The 20,835-nt window shown below is 45.0% G+C and overlaps 2 protein-coding genes across 5 annotated transcripts in view; one reads left to right on the top strand and one right to left on the bottom strand.

Moving 5' to 3' along the window:
• The window catches only part of CAB39 (calcium binding protein 39), a 108,603-nt gene extending 93,019 nt beyond the window's left edge, over positions 1-15,584 (bottom strand). The window contains exon 1 of one of the 4 annotated variants that reach the window (XM_016950678.4): positions 15,176-15,584. The gene's annotated coding sequence lies outside the window, so the exon portion shown is untranslated. The other 3 variants (XM_054680174.2, XM_054680175.2, XM_054680173.2) reach the window with 3 other exon arrangements.
• LOC107966250 (barrier-to-autointegration factor-like) lies at positions 2,924-3,378 on the top strand. The gene has a single exon (XM_054680177.2). The coding sequence runs from the start codon at positions 2,995-2,997 to the stop codon at positions 3,262-3,264; it is 270 nt and encodes an 89-aa protein (XP_054536152.1). The 5' UTR covers positions 2,924-2,994; the 3' UTR covers positions 3,265-3,378.
• Positions 15,585-20,835: the final 5,251 nt, after the last annotated feature.

The following is a 20,835-nucleotide window of genomic DNA, read 5'->3' as shown; positions in this document are numbered from 1 at the left end:
AGAGTTGCAGTGAGCAGGAAAAAAAAAAAAAAGATAAATTTGGAATATAGTTTCCATCCTTTGTAATGTCTTACCAGGTTGCTGTTCTTATATTTTGTATTTTATTAGGTTTTTAAGAGTTTAGGCTAGTTTTTATTTATTTATTTATTCTTGAGACGGAGTCTCACTCTATCGCCCATGCTGGAGTGCAGTGGTGTGATTTCAGCTCACTGCAACCTCCGCTTCCCAGGTTCAAGCAATTCTCCTGTCTCAGCCGCCGAGTAGCTGGGACTACAGGCGTGCACCACCACACCCAGCTAATTTTTGTATTTTTAGTAGAGACTGGGTTTGACCATGTTGACCAGGCTGGTCTTGAACTCCTGACCTCAGGTGATCTTCCTGCCTCGGCCTCCCAAAGTGCTGGGATTCCAGGCGTGAGCCACCACACCTGGCCTGGGCTAGTTTTGTAACATGAATTTGGTATCTTTTGGTATTCTAGGATCTAGAATAAATCTAGTTTATGTTTTTTGAAACTTTTAAAGAGAACATATAATTTATATATGGGTATTTATGTTAGGATCATTTATATAAGAGTATATAATTTCTATGCTAACTGGGTCTGGAGCACTCCTTCCCCTAGCTGGTTGCGAGGGCATGGCCTTTAATATATATTTAATATATTCCATGAGTTAAGGCCAGGCACAGAGGCTTACACCTGTAATCGCAGCACTTTAGGGAGGCCAAGGCAAATGGATCACTGGAGCCCAGTTCTGGACCAGCCTAGGCAACATAGCAAAACCCCATCTCTACAAAAAATACAAAAAAATTAGTTGGGTATGGTGGTGCACACCTGTAGTCCCAGCCACTCAGGAAGCTGAGGAGGGAGGATCACTCAAGCCCAGAAGGTTGAGGCTACAGTGAGCCAAGACTGCGCCACCGCACTCCAGCGTGGGTGATAGAGCAAGACCCTGTCTCAAAAAAAAAAAAAAAGAAAAAGAAAAAAATACACACACACACGCGTGCGTGCGCGCACACACACACACACACACGGTTAACAATCTATTCAAGTGCTCTACTTCTTAAATACATACTTATTTAAATACTTACACACATTTAAAATATCCCCCGCCCCTCCCTTTTAGCTTCCATAAGGGTACCCTCTTCCAATTTATATATATTTAAATATTTACATATATTATTAAATATGGTTAACAATCTATTCAAGTGTTCTACTTCTTAAGACAATTCTGAAAAGCAATCAGTTCCACCTTCATGATTAGCTCTTCCAAAGTTGTGCATGACACACAAATTTAGTCCCAGTGTCTAAAGTTACTTGGTCACTTTCTTCTGGATATACTCCTATGTCTTGTTCCTCTTCCCTCTCCGTATTTCTTATTATTCCTTCCTCTTCTCAATGATAACAAAAGCCTCCATAAAAGACAGTCTTTTGACCTTTTCAAACACCAAAGGGCATCAGCATACAATCTCGTATGCTAAGCACACTGATTCCTTCTGTCTTCCTTTCACTATATTTAAAAAGTCCGGGAGCTTCCATAAGATTAAAAAAGAAAAAACATTCCCCGCCCCTCCCTTTCAGCTTCTGTGGGGAAGGGTTGCCCTCTTTCCATCAACTCAGTTTCCAATCACTATGTGAACAAGACCAAGACTAGCCTTTGAGTAAATGAATAGGTTAGCAACAATCTTAAAGAACAGAAATGGATGATTTTAACAATATAAAAACAGAAGGTATTTACACTTTGCTGTGTTTACATACAGGAAGATGCTAACAGTTCCTAGTTCCTTCCTGCCTACATGGGAAGGTTAAGGCACAGGGATGCAGGCCACTGTACCTGTGACTAATGTGCCATATGTGACTTATGTGCCAAAGCATATTAGATAGCTATAATGAACACAAGTAAAAGGATCCTATAAAAACATCAAAATGAGACCAGGTGCAGTGGCTCATGCCCGTAATCCCAGCACTTTGGGAGTCCGAAGTGGGCAGCTCACTTGAGGCCAGGAGTTCAAGACCAGCCTGGCCAACACAGCAAAACCCCATCTCTACTGGAAAAAAAAAAAATACAAAAAATTAGCCGGGCATGGTAGCATGCACCTGTAATCCCAGCTACTCAGGAGGCTAAGGCACGAGAATTGCTTGAATCCAGGAGGCAGAGGTTGCAGTGAGCCGAGATCATGCCACTGCACTCCAGCCTAGGTAACAGAGAGAGACTCCGTCTAAAAAAAAAAATTAATTAAATTAAAAAGCAAAAACATAAAAATGACTTTCAAGTCCTAGAAAATATTCCAATTTAAATTGTGCAATTTAATATTTTCAGATAATCTCAAATATGGAAGAACTATGCATTCTTTCAGCAATCCTATCCTGCCCCATCCTTATCTCAGACATTTAATAGAATCCTACTAAAAAAGGAAATAGTTAATAAATAAATGGATGTAGCTTCTAGAAATCAACACTTAGCTAGGTATTCTGGCAATCAACATCAAGTGCAGTCTGATGATTTGTAGATTCCATCTTTTCCTTTTATGGAAAAACTGTACTTTTAACTTTCCTAATTTTCTTGCATGGCTCCATTTCATCACAGCTCCTCAAAGATCACTGACAGCAACTCAGTAAAGAGAAATGAAAGTTCTCTGTGTCCTGAGACATCAAACATCCTGACCAGGAGACTTGACCTCATCTGTTTCTGTATCAGAAATGTCCTATGTTCCAGGATGATTCTACATTCCAGTATCCTGTGGTAGAGGCAGCATGGTAGGTTGCAAGTTCAAGCTCTGTGACCTGGGTTTCAAATCTAGGACCCCTTTCTACATGTATAACTTCGGGCCAATTACACAATTTGCTTGGTTTTCTCCATTACTTACCTAAAAATATGAGGACAAAATTTGATATTAAAAAGGGCTGTTAAAAGATTAAACGGGAGGTATCCGCAGGAGCGGCCGGGTGGCGGGAGGAACCGTTACGGGAACTGAAGTTGCGGATTAAGCCTGATCAAGATGACAACCTCCCAAAAGCACCGAGACTTCGTGGCAGAGCCCATGGGGGAGAAGCCAGTGGGGAGCCTGGCTGGGATTGGTGAAGTCCTGGGCAAGAAGCTGGAGGAAAGGGGCTTTGACAAGGCCTATGTTGTCCTTGGCCAGTTTCTGGTGCTAAAGAAAGATGAAGACCTCTTCCGGGAATGGCTGAAAGACACTTGTGGCGCCAGCGCCAAGCAGTCCCGGGACCGCTTCGGATGCCTTCGAGAGTGGTGCGACGCCTTCTTGTGATGCTCTCTGGGAAGCTCTCAATCCCCAGCCCTCAACCAGAGTTTGCAGCCGAGTAGGGACTCCTCCCCTGTCCTCTACGAAGGAAAAGATTGCTATTGTTGTACTCACCTCCGACGTACTCCGGGGTCTTTTGGGAGTTTTCTCCCCTAACCATTTCAACTTTTTTTTGGATTCTCGCTCTTGCATGCCTCCCCCGTCCTTTTTCCCTTGCCAGTTCCCTGGTGACAGTTACCAGCTTTCCTGAATGGATTCCCGGCCCCATCCCTCACCCCCACCCTCACTTTCAATCCGTTTGATACCATTTGGCTCCTTTTTTGGCACAATAGTCACTGTCCTTGTAAAGTTTTTTAGATCAATAAAGTCAGTGGCTTTCAAAAAAAAAAAAAGATTAAACGAGGTAAACTACTCATAGAGGTTTTTTTTTTTTTTTGGTGAGTGTGTGTGTGTTTTTTTAGATGGAGTTTCACTCTTTGTTGCCCAGGCTGGAGTGCAATGGCGCGATCTTGGCTCACTGCAACCTCCGCCTCCAGGGTTCAAGTGATTCTCCTGCCTCAGCCTCCCAAGTAGCTGGGATTATAGGCATGTGCCACCATGCCTGGCTAATTTTGTATTTTTAGTGGAGGTGGGATTTCTCCATGTTGGTCAGGCTGGTCTCGAACTCCTGACCTCAGGTGATCCGCCCACCTCGGCCTCCCAAAGTGCTGGGATTACAGGGGCGAGCCACCGTGCCCAGCCCATAGAGGTCTTAAACAATGTATCAGCAGCTAACATACCTGTGCTAAAACATACCTGTGCTATGTTAGCAATTATTTACTTTTTACCACATGCCTCCTGTTCACACAAGTACAGAATCTTTATGCCTTTATGCTATCTTCTTTTTTTTTTTTTTTTTGAGACAGTCTTGGTCTGTCACCCAGGCTGGAGTGCAGTGGCGCAATCTCGGCTCACTGCAACCTCCACCTCCCGGGTTCAAGCGATTCTTATGCCTCAGCCTCCCAAGTAGCTAGCATTACAGGTGTGCGTCACCACACTCAGCTAATTTTTGTATTTTTAGCAGAGACAGGGTTTCACCATGTTGCCCAGGCTGGTCTCAAACTCCTAAAGGCCTCAAGGGATCCACCAACCTCAGCCTCCCAAAGTGCTGGAATTACAGGTGCGAGCCACCACGCCAGACCCTCTTTATGCTATTTGCATACTGAATTGGTATGTGGCGGTGATGCTGATTGAAACCTCTTATTTCAGCAACTTCAGGTCACACTGAAGACAAACTGGGGAATAAAAGAAACAAACTGAGAAACACCTCAAATTGCCTCAGTAGTGACATTAATATATGAAGTAGCCAGCTATGTTTGAGATAATGGGAACCCTTGGCCAAACAATGCACCAGGGCATGGAGAGGGCAGGGCAAGACATACGCTGAGTTCTTTCTCCTCCTACCCTCTCTAATCTTCTGCCAGGGCTAAACCCAACCAAAGCCCAACCAGCAGGCAGGGGGTTCTGGGTGCCATGGTGACAGTATGGTCCTTCAAGGACAGTGTGGGGCACTAAAAGGAGCAAAAGGGTCTGGGAGGTGAGACAACTGGAGGATCAGCTCAAAGGCAACACACTGCAGGAACGTAGAGATGAAGACACACCTACTGCAGAAGGGGCAGCAAGATTTCTCTGATGTGGCTTTGGAGAGTAAAACTTACTCTCCCAAGAATGTTGAATCAGAGACTTGCTTGTCTTCCTGTGTTTGGGGGAGGTTCAACCTTAAAATTTAAGTGGGGTGGGTTCAGGAAGCCCACAGCAGAGAAATTAAAATGAAGTGTTTAAACCAGAAAGAAAAAAAAAAGATAATGGGAAATCAGGCTCCCACTATCGTAAATCCCCTGTAAATGTCCCTTTTCTTAGGTCAGGACACAAAATTAAACCCCCAATGGCAATATAAAATATTGAGGATGGGCAAACTCACCAAACCTGCAGAAACGTGGATAAAACAGGAAACAGTAACTTTTTTTATTTTAATGAATTAAAACTACAAGAAAGCTAAATTAATAGGTTACAGGTATGAACATATTTGTATTTAATTACATGCTTATAAAGATTTTTTAAAAAGGCTTGAAAGCTGCTAAAGTATTCATTCTTTTAACAAAATTGAAAATTAAGAAAGTTAAAAAGGAATAGTTTTAAAACTATATAATAATATAGCATAAAGCTCGGCAACCGAGAGTCAATTTGCAACTGAGACAAAACAACTTTAAGTGGCTCCTTTTCGCTATTTTTAAAACTTACTATTTCAGAGGGCTGAGATCACAACAAATGATACATCCAACTAGAGATCAAGAGTCTAGCTTTACTTGGAGGTTGCTTAAACACTTCTAAAGTCTTAAAATATTTTTCAAAGTACGTATAGTACAGCAGAAAGAATTTGAGACTTCAACCATCATAAAAGCTAAAATGTATTGGACACTTACAGCACACTATCAGACACGCTATGCATGGCATTCTTACTGAATCCTCACAACTACTTTATGTATAGGTTCTATTATTGCTATGTTACAAATGAGAAAGCTGAGGAAAAAGAGGCATTAAACACCCTGCCCAACAACACACAACCAAGGTTTCAATCCAGAATTTATGGCCAGAGTCCCTCCCATCTCATCTCTACACTGAGCTTTAGTTTTCTCACTTATAAAACAGTTTGGAGCTGGGCAAGGTGGCTCAAGCCTGTAATCCCAGCATTCTGGGATGCTGAGGCAGGAGGATCGCTTGAGCCCAGGAGTTTGAGGCCAGCCTGGGCAATATAGTGAGACCCCGTCTCTACAAAAAATATTTTTTAAATAGAAAAATGAAAGTTTGTATGGTATATTCTCACTCTAAGTTTATAAATTCATGTAACCTTGTAGTGTCTCTCAAACTGCATGCTGATTTTAGTAGTTCATAAAAAGCATTAAGAAATAAAATAGAAAGTATTAGAATGCATTCTATGTAGTAAGACCTAAGTACTGTTTCATGAAATTTCTTTTTCAGTTTTGAGAGTGTGTGTATGTGTTGGGTCACTGGTCAAAAATATAATTTCTCACTGCAGGCTGAAATTAAAAAAAAAAAAAGGCTTGGTGAAAGCCACTACAATCTTAGTTGAATTCCAACTGACAAAAAATTATCATCCGAATTAGTAAGTAAATGCTTTGAATGCCATACTAGTAAGTATGCAAATAAGAGGGTTTCCTAACCTGTGTTCCAGTAGAACCTTTCTTCAAGATGTTTGTGTGTATTTCCTGGGGGGGAGGGTGTGTTCTTTTAACCAAATAAACTTGAAGGAAGGAAATATAATGCGCAGTATTTCTCAATTTGCCAATACACACTACTAAAAACTCTGACAAGCTCTGCAGAAAAACAGTAACACAATCACCATCAAAAATAAAACTCTGTTTAACTATGTTTAACCCAGTGTTTTCCCAAGTTGAAATCTCACCCTGCAACCTCTCCTACAAACAACTAATCTAAGACTGGCAGTCTACAAAACACAATTTGGGAAACACGGCTTTACGTGGAACTTATCTGCCAAAAGGGGATCCTCATAACCTTCAATTATCATGGTAAGTAAATCACTTTCAAATAAGCACAAATATAGCTGAGATAAAAAGATAAACAGAAAAAATTGTATTTTGGTTAAGTATTTCATCTCTGCTAAGCAAGTTTGCTTTTTCTTTTTTCTTTTTTTTTTTTTGAGATGGAGTTTCCCTCTGTTGCCCAGGCTGGAGTGCAGTGGCACGATCTTGGCTCACTGCAACCTCCACCCCCAGGGCTCAAGCGATTCTCCTGCCTCGGCCTTCTAAGTAGCTGGGATTACAGGCACCTGACACCATGCCCAGCTAATTTTTGTATTTTTAGTAGAGACATGGTTTCGCCATGTTGGCCAGGCAGGTCTTGAACTCCTGACCTTAAGTGATCTGCCCACCTTGGTCTCCCAAAGTGCTGGGATTACAGTCACGAGCCACCATGCTGGCTGCAAAAGTTTTCTTATACTACCACACAGCTGTATCATTTAATATTTATAGAAAGAACGTATTATTATACTCTGAAAACATGAGGTGGGGAAGAGGGGAGGGAAGATAAATTTTAAAAGGTAAAAAACAAAAATCCTCTATCCAAATAAATTACAATCTAGAGACACGAAACTTACATACATAGGAAAAACTTATAACTCACCAATGCTGAACAGCGATGAAACCATACTGTAACTAGAGAGATGGGAGCCAAAAGAGTATCTACATGGGTCATGTTAACGGCCTGAGTTTCTGTCTCCCTGCTATAGAATCTAAAAGTAAATGAACTGGCTGGCTGATGATACGCCATCAAAGCAGGAAAAAACTTGTTTACTGAGCTCCTTGAGGCCTGGCCTTTAGTACCTAGCATAAGGGGCATTAAAAACTGCTTAAGCCTGGCGCGGTGGCTCACGCCTGTAACCCCAGCACTTTGGGAGGCCGAGGTGGGCGGATCACAAGGTCAGGAGTTCAAGACCAGCCTGGCCAACATGGTGAAACCCCGTCTAAAATTAGCCATGCATGGTGGCGCGCACCTGTAATCCCAGCTACTCGGGAAGCTGAGGTGGGAGAATTGCTTGAACCCGGGAGGCGGAGGTTGCAGTGAGCCGAGATCACGCCACTGCACTCCAGCCTGGGCGACAGAGGGAGACTCCGTCCTGAGAAACAAACAAACAACTTGTGGACCAAATTAATAATAGACATTTGAGGATGTATGAATGCTAATGGGTGGTGAATATCACCCTTATCTCTTACCAGTGACAGAATCCCGAGCTGCAAAGAACCCTGTGATCTAAGCCAGGATGCCACCTTTACATAGGTAGGGGATTAATACCAACCACAGCCAAAGCATGTTCTTTACATTCCCAAATTTAATTCTACATTTTTGGTTCTTTCTTTCCCACTCTCATTGCCTTTTGTTAATGTTTTTCCTTCCCCTAAAACACACAACTCGCCCAACTTTACAACACAATTGTGACAACGAAACTGATGTGAGGCTTGAGGACTTGTTAATAAATAGACTGACTTACTAAGCTTGTACTTTACAACCATAAAACATTTAGTTCTTAACTATTTATTCATAAGCACAAAGGTAGAACATTTGAAAATACACATTTTGATGTTATTCTCATTACCCTAAGCAGAGAACTTCAGTACTGTGAAATAACACTACCATCTGACCAACTGGGAGAGAAAAGGTTAAAGCACAGTCACATGCCATAAAGTACTCAGACAGACTGCAAGACCACCAGCAAAAGGGGAGGGAACCAGTGCAGGAGAAAAAGGCAAGTCAGAAGCCTACATACAAATCATTGAAGATAAGGGTAAGAGAATTTAAGGGGTTTTCAATCTGGGGCCCTTGGTATAATAATGGGATGACTGAAGCCCAGAGAGATGGAGTTACTTGTACAGAGTGACAACATAATTAGCCATGGAGTCAGGACCCAGCCCAGATCTTTCGATTCCCAGGCTTCTGTGTTTCCCACTGTAACACAGGCCTCCCATCTTCTCTACAAGAATAATGTAGAAATTAAATACTATCTACTGGCCTAACTAAACTATAAGCCACTAATCAAATTACGACTATACAACTAAAGCATTTATAATAAACCATCTCTTTTAGATTGTAATGTGGTTACTGCTTGGAAACCTATTAAAATCCAAATTCGGATCTATTTATAAACCTTCATTCTAAAATACTAATTCAAAACTGCTCAGCAAGGAAAATAAAATTACTTCATGAGGGAGTCATACCCTATTTCAGGGAGCACATATTTTGAAGTAAGGCAGACCTGAGTTCAAATTCTGGCTCAACTGTGCAATGTTTGTGTTATCCTGGACAAACCCTCCACTTTGGTTTCCCATCAATGATGTTGGGGACAATACTACCTAAGAGGTTTGCCCAACATTTAGTGGACCTAAACGGTAATTTGTTCCCCCAAGCTAACTAATTTTTGTTAATTTTCCTTGATTCTTTGTCTATTTCGACTTCTAACTTCATACACGCCTCCCAAATCACTTGCCAGCTACATCACAAATATTATGAATATTAGTATATTAAACCTTAAAAAAGAATTATATGACAAAGAACATTTAATATATTTTGAATACAACCTTTGTAAATGTTAGTGAAAAGGTCCAAAAGAAGACATTACTGCATAAAGTATGATACTTAATTCAAGTAAACTGGACAAAGAATGAAGAAAACCAGGCTCCAGATTCAGTCCTGTGGCTAATAAGCCATAAAACCCTAGAAAAGAGACTTCACTTTGCAGAAAGCTACACCTGTTACTGCTCAAAGTGAACTAAACTCTGCTCTAGTTACGGTGGGCCTCAGTGTTCCCACCTGCAGAAAGAACCATTCTGCCTAGGTTGTTTCTGAAGTTCTAAAGTTTCTCCCCCCTGGAAAAGCCTATCATCAAGCATCACAAAACTTATGTCTAGGCATCTGATACACGGCAGCACATCAGATGTAGCAACTCATTTAATCGTCCTACAACCCTCTCAGATATGGTCTATTATTACCATCCAAGGAATTCAAGCTAGACAGAAGGAACTTAAGGTTATAGAGCCCACAGCAGAGGAATGAGGGTTCAAAATCTAGGCAGTCTGGCTGCACCTGCGCTTTTAACCACTAGCTAACACTACCTCTCCAAATTCTATAAACCTAAGAGCGGGCCTTAACTACAGACATGTAAACAGAAACCTGTCCAAGTATTTCTTCCTAGTGCCTCAATACAGCTGATATATAATCTACTGTGGAGGGAGACAACAGTGACTAGCATGTTAATAGTCAGTACACTGTAAAGAGCAAGTTACAGTTCATGAGACAAGATCACAAAGTAGGAACTTAATTAAGATCAAGATACACAATGTATGTTTTGTTTCTCAAATGTATTACCAAATAAAGTGTGTGATCTTTTAACAGTATCATACTTCCGTGGTCCTCAACAATTTTTGCTGGATAATGCTCCCAAAGAATAATTACCATATAAAAACAAACTGCCACTAAATAATGGCTAGATTTTCCCCGTCTTTGAAACATGCATATGAATACACACATAAACAAGCAAACACAATCTATAACTTAAACACTATATTCTGAGTACCAAGACAAAAGCCATTAAAGATCATACAAATAGGTATGCACTGGATATGGTCAACATAAAGGGCCAAGGCAGGATTTACCTCCCTCCTTTGGAGCCACTTCACACCCGAATGACCTCCTGCAATTCTCTGCATGCCATTCTGCCTTCCTCTGCAGGCTTAACATCACAGCTGCTATAAACCACAATTCTGCTGTCCCCTCACCCCTTCTGTTTTAAAAGTTAAAAGCACAGTGGGACTGGGAAGCTCAGTGAGACAGAAATGGCACAACACCCCCCAAAAATGCAGATGGCAACTAGCTGTTAACCTGATTTCATCACCACCAGTCTATGATCTGCCACCTAGGCCTGTAGTAACTCTTCTCATAATCCTCGGAGGGCCTGAGAAACAGAGGCAGAACACTGATCATTTTATTCACAGACTGGTCTACTCTACAAATGGTGACGGCAGAAATATTTGCTTCACTTTGCTCTGCCCCCATATTCCGGACTGTAGAGATGAGGGGAGTTGAGTCCAGTCTCTCTTTCTCACTGCAAGACACCCTTGCAGGAGAATTTTTTAAAAAGTAGTGGTTGGGATCCGGTCAGAAAGTCACTAAGGGCACAGAACGTACGAACTCTCACACAGCTCAATTCCTTCTGTAATTAAAGAAGGCTCTAATACAAGTCTTCTTACAATGGCCAAAAGATACTGATGACTAAATTGCTATGCAAATTTAGATTACCTGACTTCATAATAATGCCAGATCTTTACACCTCAGTAATAACAAGTCACAAGTAATTTAACCCAGAGATTCAGATTTGATATTTTTCCCCACAATTTTATCAAAGTGTGTAAAAAAAAATGTTTACCAGTTTTTCTGTTATCCAAATTAATCCACCTTCCACAGTCCCATTTCTGTAACATGTAAAGACATTCATAAAATCAAATGCCCAATTAAAAGGAGCAATGAAAAAGAGGAAAATGAATTTTTATTTTTATTATTTTTATTTTATATATACATTTTTTGAGATAGGGTATCACTCTGTCACCTCAGGCTGCAATGCAGTGATCAAAATTCACTGAGGCTGCAAATTCCTGGGCTCAGGCAATCCCTCCTGCCTCAGCCTCTTGAGTAGCTAGGACAACAGGCACACACACACCACCATGCCCAGCTAATTTTTTATTTTTGTGGATATAGGGTCTTGCTATGTTGCTCAGATCGGCCTCCAACTCTTGGGCTCAAGCAATCCTCCCACCTTGGCCTCCCAAAGCACTGGGATTATAGGAGTGAGCTACCCCGCTCGGCCTGACCTTTTAAAATAGGGCTGGAGGCCAGTGTGGTCAGGCCTATAATCCCAGTGCTTTGGGAGGCCGGGGCAGGAGGATGGCATAAGCCCAGGAGTTCAAGACCAGCCTGGGCAACAGAATGAGACACCATCTCTTTTAATTAAAACATTTTTTAAATTAAAAAATAAAATAGAGCTGGAATAGAAACAATGCCAGAAAGGTAAACAAAAGACAATACCTGAAACAAAATTCGTCCTACTACTGAATTTTATTTTTGGGGGTTGGGGAGGTTGGATTTGTGTATTTTCATGGCAGATGGCTAAACTGTGAGTGATTAGTCATCAATCTGGAAAAAAAGCTCTTGGGAAAGTATGGCAATAACTAAAGAAATCTGTAATCCCACAAAAGTTGATCAAAACAGAAAACTTTAGTAAATATTCCAAGGTAATAAAGACCCTGTGTGGCATACGTATTTGCAATATACAAACATTCAAATAAAATCAAGTTACCAAACCCCATACTTATACTGGACTTTCTTAGCAGTTCTTCTACATTAACTTTAGGAAACGTACACAGCCTTACTCAGCATCTTACTTCATACGTGATGAAACAGAAACAGAGATCTTATTAATACACCTTAGAATGTAAAATACATGGGAAAAAACTGACCTAGTACAAGAACGTGAAGTAGAAAATGCTAATGAAGGGAAGTAAGCTGCCTTGAAATAAAAAAACAGATATCCAGGCAGGCGTGGTGGCTCACGCCTGTAATCCCTGCACTTTGGGAGGACAAGGCGAGATTACTTGAGCCCAGCAGTTCAAGACCAGCCTGGGAAACATGGCAAGACCCTGTCTCTATAAAAATACAAAAATTAGCCGGATGTGATGGTACGAGCCTGTGGTCCCGTCTACGGGAGGCTGAGGTGAGAGAATGGCTTGAGCCCAGGAGGTTGAGGTTGCAGTGAGCCATGTTCGCACCACTGCACTCCAGCCTGAGCGACCGAGTGAGAACCTGTCTCAAAAAACAAAACAAAACCAAAAAAGCAAATACCACCCATTTGTTATAGTAGCAAACCATTTCATGAAATATTCTATGCTTATATCCAGCCTGAGTCTTCGTGATGTCATGTTCAAAACATAGTTAACCTATATGGATGGCCCTAGTGTAGAGACTATTTTTCAGGAGCGAAGTGGGGAGTGGGAAGGGACACTGCATCGCCGTCTGTGGGGGATGGTATACCAGCCATGACAGTAATCTTTTGACAACATCCCTTTAAAAGTCCATTCACTCCTATAGCAGAGATCTGTGTGCTTTCTTCCTCTTCCACACCTCATGACAACACACATCCTGCCAAGAAAAACTTTATTCAACAAGCAAGAGGATCCAAGTCTTACAGAGAAAGAAACATACTTCAAACAAGAAACTTTCAGAAAAAGTTCTGTCCACACTAGTAGTTATTAAGCCTAACTACTGCATTTCATCTGAGGTAAATAATACAACCTTGTCAGGAAAACATAACATGCTTAGAAGACTTCCATTGTTGAGTAAAAAGTTTTTTATATGAAGATATTTAATGACAAGAAAAGCTTAATAAGAGATGTGTGTGTGTATACATATGCATACAATATATTTCATTATGCAGAGAAAAAATACACAGAAAAAGACTGGAAAGAAAATACGCAAAAATGTTAACATTAACCAAATCTAAGTGGTAAGATTATAGAAAATGTTTTAAAGATTTTCTAGCACTCCCTGAATTTTGGAAGCTTTGACAAAGATCATGTATTATTTTGAAAAGGAGAAAATTTTTAAACTGCAAAAAGGTGGCATTCACTTGTCATACACGCAAACAAGTGCATGCTTACAAAACTTAGGCCCTAAGCTGCTTTCACAGATCGTATATTCTAGATTTCGAATACAGCTGCTAATTACTTCCTAACGATTTGAACAAACTACAAAATAAAGCTAAACACTTTCACTTCTGGCTCTACTATAAAGATTTCATAATAAAATAAAATATAAAAACAAAGTTTTACCTTTCTGTAAAAGGTCTACGTCTGGCTTTCTACAGCAGAATATTACTAAGCATTTTTAAAAAATCATCAATTTGTTACTTTACACAAATGCCACCTCAAAGAATGTAGGTTTAGCTTAGTAATTCCAAAGTACATACGCCTAATACAAAGTGCAAGAAGTTTTTATGCACTGTAGCGAACGCACAAATAGAAACACCTTCTGTGTGCAGATGAGCTTATTTTATAGACACCTTTCCATTACCTCTTAAGAGCTTGATATCTAATGAAGCTTTCTGCAAAGGTACTTTGCTTAGCCTGGGCATGGATTTATTTGATTATCTGGGAAGCTGTCAAAATCGATCTGAAACTGCATTATATTCAAGGCACAGAATGTCAACTCCTGACTGGGCCTCCTTCTCTCTCCTTTCACAAGAGCGCCTTTAATATCCCCTAGCCTACATTTCCGGGCTCATGAGTCACTGAGAAATGAGCTCTAAGTTTCTCTTAGAATGCTGCTCAAATAGCTCCTCTACAGCATTCAAGGATCTGGCCCCAAAATACCTCTTTAGCCCAATACCCCCCGCCCCCTGCACCACGCCAACAAACGGAATTATCCATGATTTCTAGGCTTTGTCTTCTCGCTTTTGCTACCCCTTCCACACACCTCTTCTGCAATCCTCCTCTCCTAAATCCCATCAGGCCTTCAAGACTGCTCAGCATCCCCCGCCCAGGAAGCCTTCCAGGTTTCTGCTAGGCAGAAGTGATCGGTTCGGTTTTTCCGGGTGCCCTTCTAGCACTCCGTCGTTCTTTCACAGGACTTATCACCTCCTTCCCGGTATCGCAGTTATTTGTGTTCTCGTCTTATCTCTCACACCAGAGCCTAAGCTCCTCGGGGGAGGGGACCGGGGCCCGCTTCACCTTTGAATCCCTCCGGTGCGGGCCGACTACGGCGCCTGCACGCAGTCTGCGCTTGGGGTGGTTCCATTGAACTCCAGAACGCTCCGACCGCCCAATTCCTAACCAGAAATCAGTTAGGCATTTTCCTGAATTGGTCACAAAGCTGGTATCTGCCTCCCGACAACAGGAAGTTTACCAGGGGCGGGAGCGAGGCGCTGAAGCCCGGGTGCAGCCGGTGACAGTTGACCCGGCCCGCACTTCCCCGCCCTCCCGACTCCGGCCCGGACCACCCCGCGCCGCCAGCCCCGCCAGAGAACCACGGAGGGAGAGGCAGGAGCGCCTGGACTGCAGGCCCCCGGGCGCCCCACGCCGGCGAAGGCAAAGGGAGCGTCTCAGCGAGGGACCGGAGCCGAGCCGGGCGGAGAGGGCAGGCTGGGCCCGGCTGCTCCCGGGGGCTCCGGGGACAAGCTGGGCCGGGGCCGCCGCCACCCAGGAAAATGGAGGCAGCCCCGGGGCCGGTGAGGGCCCAGCGGGGCAGGCGGAAGCCGGGCAGGCGTCCGCACCAGGAGCAGGGCCGGCCGGGGGTCACTCACGGGGCTGGGCCGGGCGTTCCCTTCTCTGCCTCCGCGTCGTCGCTGTCCCCGTCCTCGGCCGCCGCCGCTTCGGGCTGCTCGTTCGGTCCCCGCGGAGTGGCTCGGACGCTCGGCCCCTCCGTTGTCTTCCGCCCGGTCCTGCTCCCGGCGACGGGCTCCCGCGGCGGCGGCGGCTGCGCGGGCGGACGGCTGCCCAGGGGCTCCCGCGGCTGCCGCCGCGCTGCTGCGCTCGCTTGGGCTGCGGCTGCTGCTGTGGGGCCCGGCGCCGCCTTAGTCTTCGCCTGTGCCCCCGCCCCGGCGCCTGAAGGCTCTGTGTCTCCCAGGCCGCGCCGCTCCCCGATCCCCGCGCCCCGCTTGCGGCCCGAGCCCGGCTTTGGCGTGCGCACTGCGCAGCCGCCGAGGACGCGACGTCGGGCGGCGCCGCAACGCCCCCTTCCGCCTCGGGCGCCCCCGAGCGGCCGGCGGACTCAGGGCGCCGCAAGTAGGCGCGAGGCCCGAGCGGGAGGGGCCGCAGAGAAAAGCAGAAGCCAAGCCCCGCAGTTCCTCTTCCTCCGCCACAGCTTCCAAGGCGGGGCTCAGCCCCTTCTCCTCCGCCTGAGCGCTCTTACTGCGGGAATCGCACGCCCACTTTCAACGACCACTTCCTCAACTCTTCAAGCTTAATTCTGCGAGAGGCCGGGATCCCACTTTGTGCAGACCGATTCTTACTTTCTTGGAGCAGATCACTTCATTTTAGCATCCAGGGGGACAAGTGCCAGAACGTTCCAGATTACTGGGAATATTCCTATTTAAATCAGCAACCTGGATTTAAATCCTGCTCCACCATTTGCTATCTATGGGCTGTTTCACGTCCCTGTGCCTGGATTTCCTCACACATTAAAAAAAAAAAAGTGTGTAATAATATAGTGGTACCAGCCACGGGCTTCTGAGGATGAACGGGACAGTGCATTGCAAAGCTCTGACAACGGAGCCTGGCACATACAAATGCCATATGTGTGTATTTTTGTTTCTTTGTTTTTAATGTGTAACTGAACTACTTTTTAAGCACCTCCTGTACGCCAGGGATGGGGCAGTGAGCGAAACAGTCCATGCTCCTAGCACAAACAGTTGACAAATAATTGACTAATAAACCTACAGGTATGTATAATACTGGACAATTGGGCCAGGCGCGGTGGCTCACGCCTGTAATCCCAGCACTTTGGGAGGCCGAGGTGGGCGGATCACGAGGTCAGGAGTTCAAGACCAGCCTGGCCAACACCGTGAAACCCCATCTCTACTAAAAATACAAAAAACAATTAGCCGGGCGTCTGTATTCCCAGGTACTTAGGAGGCTGAGGCAGGAGAATCGCTTGAACCCGGGAGGCGGAGGTTACGGTGAGCCGAGATCGGGCCACTGCACTCCAGCCTGGGCGACGCAGCGAGACTATCTCAAAAAAAACAAAAACAAAACAAACAAAAAACAACAACAAAAAAACAAATACTGGACAGTTAAAAACACCACTGGGTGAGGAGGGGAGGGAAAGCAGGGTGTTGTTATTTACAGTGTTCATTCAGGGAGCAGCTTCCTGGAGAGAGAGAGCCTGGGAGCTTTCTGTATGGAAAGGCAGAGGGAATAGCAGGACCAAGGCCCTGAGGCGAGAATGTGCTGGCTTGAAAGCGGCCCCAGATAGGGGAAGAGATGAGGAAGGAGTGCGGCCCTACCAACCGAAGTTAGGACTTCCTGTTTTTACTCTCAAGGAGATGGGAAGCAATTTGAAGGGTTGTGAGCAGAGAAAGGACGTGGAATGACATTTCAGGAGGATCCCTGTGGCTGTGGTATGAGGACCAGACTGAAAGCCCTGAGGGTTTCAGCCGGGGGACCAGCGAGAAGCCTGTTGAAATCAGCCAGCCAAAAGATAAGACTGTCCGGCCGGGCGTGGTGGCTCCCACCTGTAACCCCAGCACTTTGGAAGGCCGAAGCAGGGGGATCACCTGAGGTCAGGAGTTCGAGACCAGCCTGACCAGTATGTTGAAACCCCGTCTCTACTACAAATACAAAAATAACCCCAGCTACTTGGGAGGCTGAGGCTGGAGAATTGCTCGAACCCGGGAGGCGGAGGTTGCAGTGAGCCGAAATCGCGCCACTGCACTCCAGCCTGGGCGATAGAGGGAGACTCCATCTCAAAAAAAAAAAAAAAAAGATAAGGCTCTGTCCAGGGTGGTGGCAGTAGAAGAGTAAAATGATCACCTGTAGACACGTTTAAAAGGTGGCTCACGCCTGGAATCCCAACACTTTGCGAGTCCAAGGTGGGAGGATCATTTGAGGTCAGTTCGAGATCACCATGCCCAACATGGTGAAACCCTGTCTCTACTAAAAACACAAAAATTAGCTGGGCATGGTGGCGGGCACCTGTAATCCCAGCTATTCGGGAGGCTGAGACAGGAGAATCGCTTAACCCGGGAGGCAAAGGTTGCAGTAAGGGGAGATTGCAATGAGCCAAGATTGTGCCACTGCACTCCAGCCTGGGCAATAGAGCAGTACTCAGTCTCAATAATAATAATATAAGGTGGCTCACGCTTGTAATCCCACCACTTTGGGAGGCAGAGGAGGAAGGATCACTTGAGGCCAGGAGTTGGAGACCAGTCTGGGCAACATAGTGAGACTCCTGTCTCTAGAAAAAAAAAATTAGCCAGGCGTGGTAGCATGTGCCCGTAGTCCCAGCTACTCCAGAGGCTGAGGTGGGAGGATCACTTAAGCCTGGAGAGTCGGGGCTACGGTGAGCTGTGACTGTGCCACTGTCACTCCAGCCTGGGCCACAGAGTGAGACCCTGACTCAAGAAAAAAAAAATAAATAAATAAAGGGTGAAGCTAAAAGGATTTTCCTGATTTCTAATTTTTTTTTTCTCAAGCAACTAGAAAATACAATTTGGTGATATGGGGAAAATTTAAGCAGAAACAGATGTGAAGGGAGGAACTTGGAAATTTATTTAGGGACATACAAAGTTTGAGCTGCCTGTTGGACACCCAAGTTGGAAGTTGGACTTAAGAGTTCAGAGGAGAAGTCCTGGCGCGGTGGCTCACGCCTGTAATCCTAGCACTTTGGGAGGCTGAGGCGGGCGGATCACCTGTGGTCAGGAGTTGGAGACCAGCCTGACTAACATGGTGAAACCCCGTCTCTAATAAAAATACAAAAATTAGCCGGGTGTGGCGGCGTGCGCCAGTGGTCCGAGCTACTCCAGAGACTGAAGCAGGAGAATTGCTTGAACCTGGGAGGCAGAGGTTGCATTGAGCTGAGATTGCGCCACTGCACTCCAGTCTGGGTGACAGAGCGAGACTCGGCTCAAAAAAAAAAAAAAAAAAAAAAGACTTCAGAGGAGAAGTCTGGGCCAGAGACAGAATTTAGGTGGTTCTCAGAGTAGGTAAAACCTCTGAATTCAGTGAGATCCTTTAGGATGTGAGTGTTACTACTAAGCCCAGTCCCCCAACAATGACAGGTCAGGGAATGGTAAGGAACCAGCAAAGAACCCTGAGAGGGAGGAGCCAGTTTGGTAGGAAGAGATCCAGGAAAATCTGGCCAGGTGAGGGGGCTCATGCCTATAATCCTGGCACCTTGAGAGGCAGAGGCAGGCGGATCACTTGAGGCCAGGAGGTCGAAACTAGTCTGGCCAACATGGTGAAACCCCATCTCTACCAAAAATACAAAAATTAGCAGGGCGTGGTGTTGCATGGCTGTAATCCCAGCTATTCCGGAGAGTGAGGCAGGAGAATTGCTTGAACCCAGGAGATGGAGGTTTCAGTGAGCTGAGATCACACCACTGCCGTCCAGCCTGGGTGACAGAGGGAGACTATGTTAAAAAAAAAAAAAAAGAAAAAAAAAAAAGAAAGAGAAGGAAAGAAGATCTCAGGTGATCCACTCAGGTGATCTCTACTAAATACAAAAAATTAGCCAGGCGTGGTGGCACATGCCTATAATCCCAGCTACTTGGGAGGCTGAGGCAGGAGAATCGCTTGAACCTGGGAGTTGGAAGTTGCAGTGAGCCGAGATTGTGCCATTGCACTCCAGCCTGGGCAACAAGAGTGAGACTCTGTCTCAAAAAAAAAAAAAAAAAAAAAGCCGGGCACGGTGGCTCACGCCTGTAATCCCAGCACTTTGAGAAGCCAAGGCGGGTGGATCACCTGAGGTCGGGAGTTCAAGACCATCCTGACCAACATGGAGAAACCCCATCTCTACTAAAAATACAAAATTAGCCGGGCATGGTGGCATGTGCCTGTAATCCCAGCTACTTGGAAGGCTGAGGCAGGAGAATCACTTGAACCCAGGAGGTGGAGGTTGCCGTGAGCCGAGATCGCGGCATTGCACTCCAGCCTGGGCAACAAGAGCAAAACTCCGTCTCAAAAGCAGGAGAGGAGGAGAAGGAAGGGGCGGGGAGGGGAGTCCCTAGAAAGAATGGGGGCCCTGGAAAGAAACCATTGGTTTAGACAACATTTTCATGAAGTTTTGTTTCTAATGAGGAGCAGAGAAATGGGGTGATGGCTGGAGGGGAATGTGGGGTCCGAGCAAATGTTTCGTTTTATTTCATTTTGTTTTGTTTTTAGATTGGGAGCTCTTCCAATGTGCTTAAATGCTGGTGGGAATGATTCAGTCGTAAGGGAAAATGTGATGATGAGGGTTGGGGGGTGTTTTCTGGAGAGCTGTCCCTGATTGAGTGAGAAGGGAAAGACGCAGAGTGCACTGGAAGGTCTGGCCTTGAATAGGAGCAAGGCAGGTGAGGTCACGGTTCCAAGAGGGCAGGTAGAATGTGGGCACGAGGCAGAGAGCCAGGTAGACGAGGTTCCTGGAACTTGTGGACAGTCCCTTCTGAGGGCTTCGATTTCCTCAGGGAAACAGGAAGAACAGTCATTCATTCGCTCAGTGCAGAGAGGGAGGAGGTGTTGGAAGTTCCAGGGAAGAGGAGCAGGTGTAAAGGACCAGTTGGCAGGCTTATTCCATGTTTCTCAGCGGCCACATTTTGCTGGGAAGGTGGGGAATCTATTCCACCAGGGTTGTTTTTGCTAGATAATTCCATGGAGGGAAACAGGGGAAAGGAAGTAATAATTATGGTGGACTGTTAAATCCACACCTGTCCAGGAGGGAATGAGGAAGGGTTGTGGGCAGTGGGGGGAGAGAGGCCCATGTAGAAGTGGCAGGATCAACGGATGGTTGGAATCAGCACGGTAAGGGAGTGAGCTGGAAGGAAGAACGTGCTGGTTGGAGAGCCAGGTCGCTTGCTCCCGAGATTATGGAAGGAGTGGTTTTCAGGAATGATAAGGCCTAGGGCAACTTCTCAAACTATGTGAATTTATAATGTGCATTTCCAGGGGCTCTTGAAGAAATGTAGATAATGGTTTTAGTGGTCTGGAGTAGACCTCTGATTCTGCATTTCAAACAAGCCGAGATGGGAAGGGGTGGAGGAAGATACTGATTTTTTGTTTGTTTGTTTGTTTGAAACGGAGTCTCTCTGTGTCACCCAGGCTGGAGTGCAGTGGTGCGATCTCAGCTCACTACAACCTCTGCCTGTCAGGTTCAAGCAATTGTCCTCCCTCAGCCTCCCAAGTAGCTGGAATTACAGGCGCCTGCCACCACGCCAGGCTAATCTTTGTATTTTTAGTAGAGATGGGGCTTCACCATGTTGGCCAGGCT

Source organism: Pan troglodytes, chromosome 13, assembly GCF_028858775.2.
Source record: "Pan troglodytes isolate AG18354 chromosome 13, NHGRI_mPanTro3-v2.0_pri, whole genome shotgun sequence".
Lineage (NCBI taxonomy): Eukaryota > Metazoa > Chordata > Mammalia > Primates > Hominidae > Pan > Pan troglodytes.
Note: the sequence above shows the minus strand (reverse complement) of the source record. Positions and strands in the feature narration are given on the sequence as shown.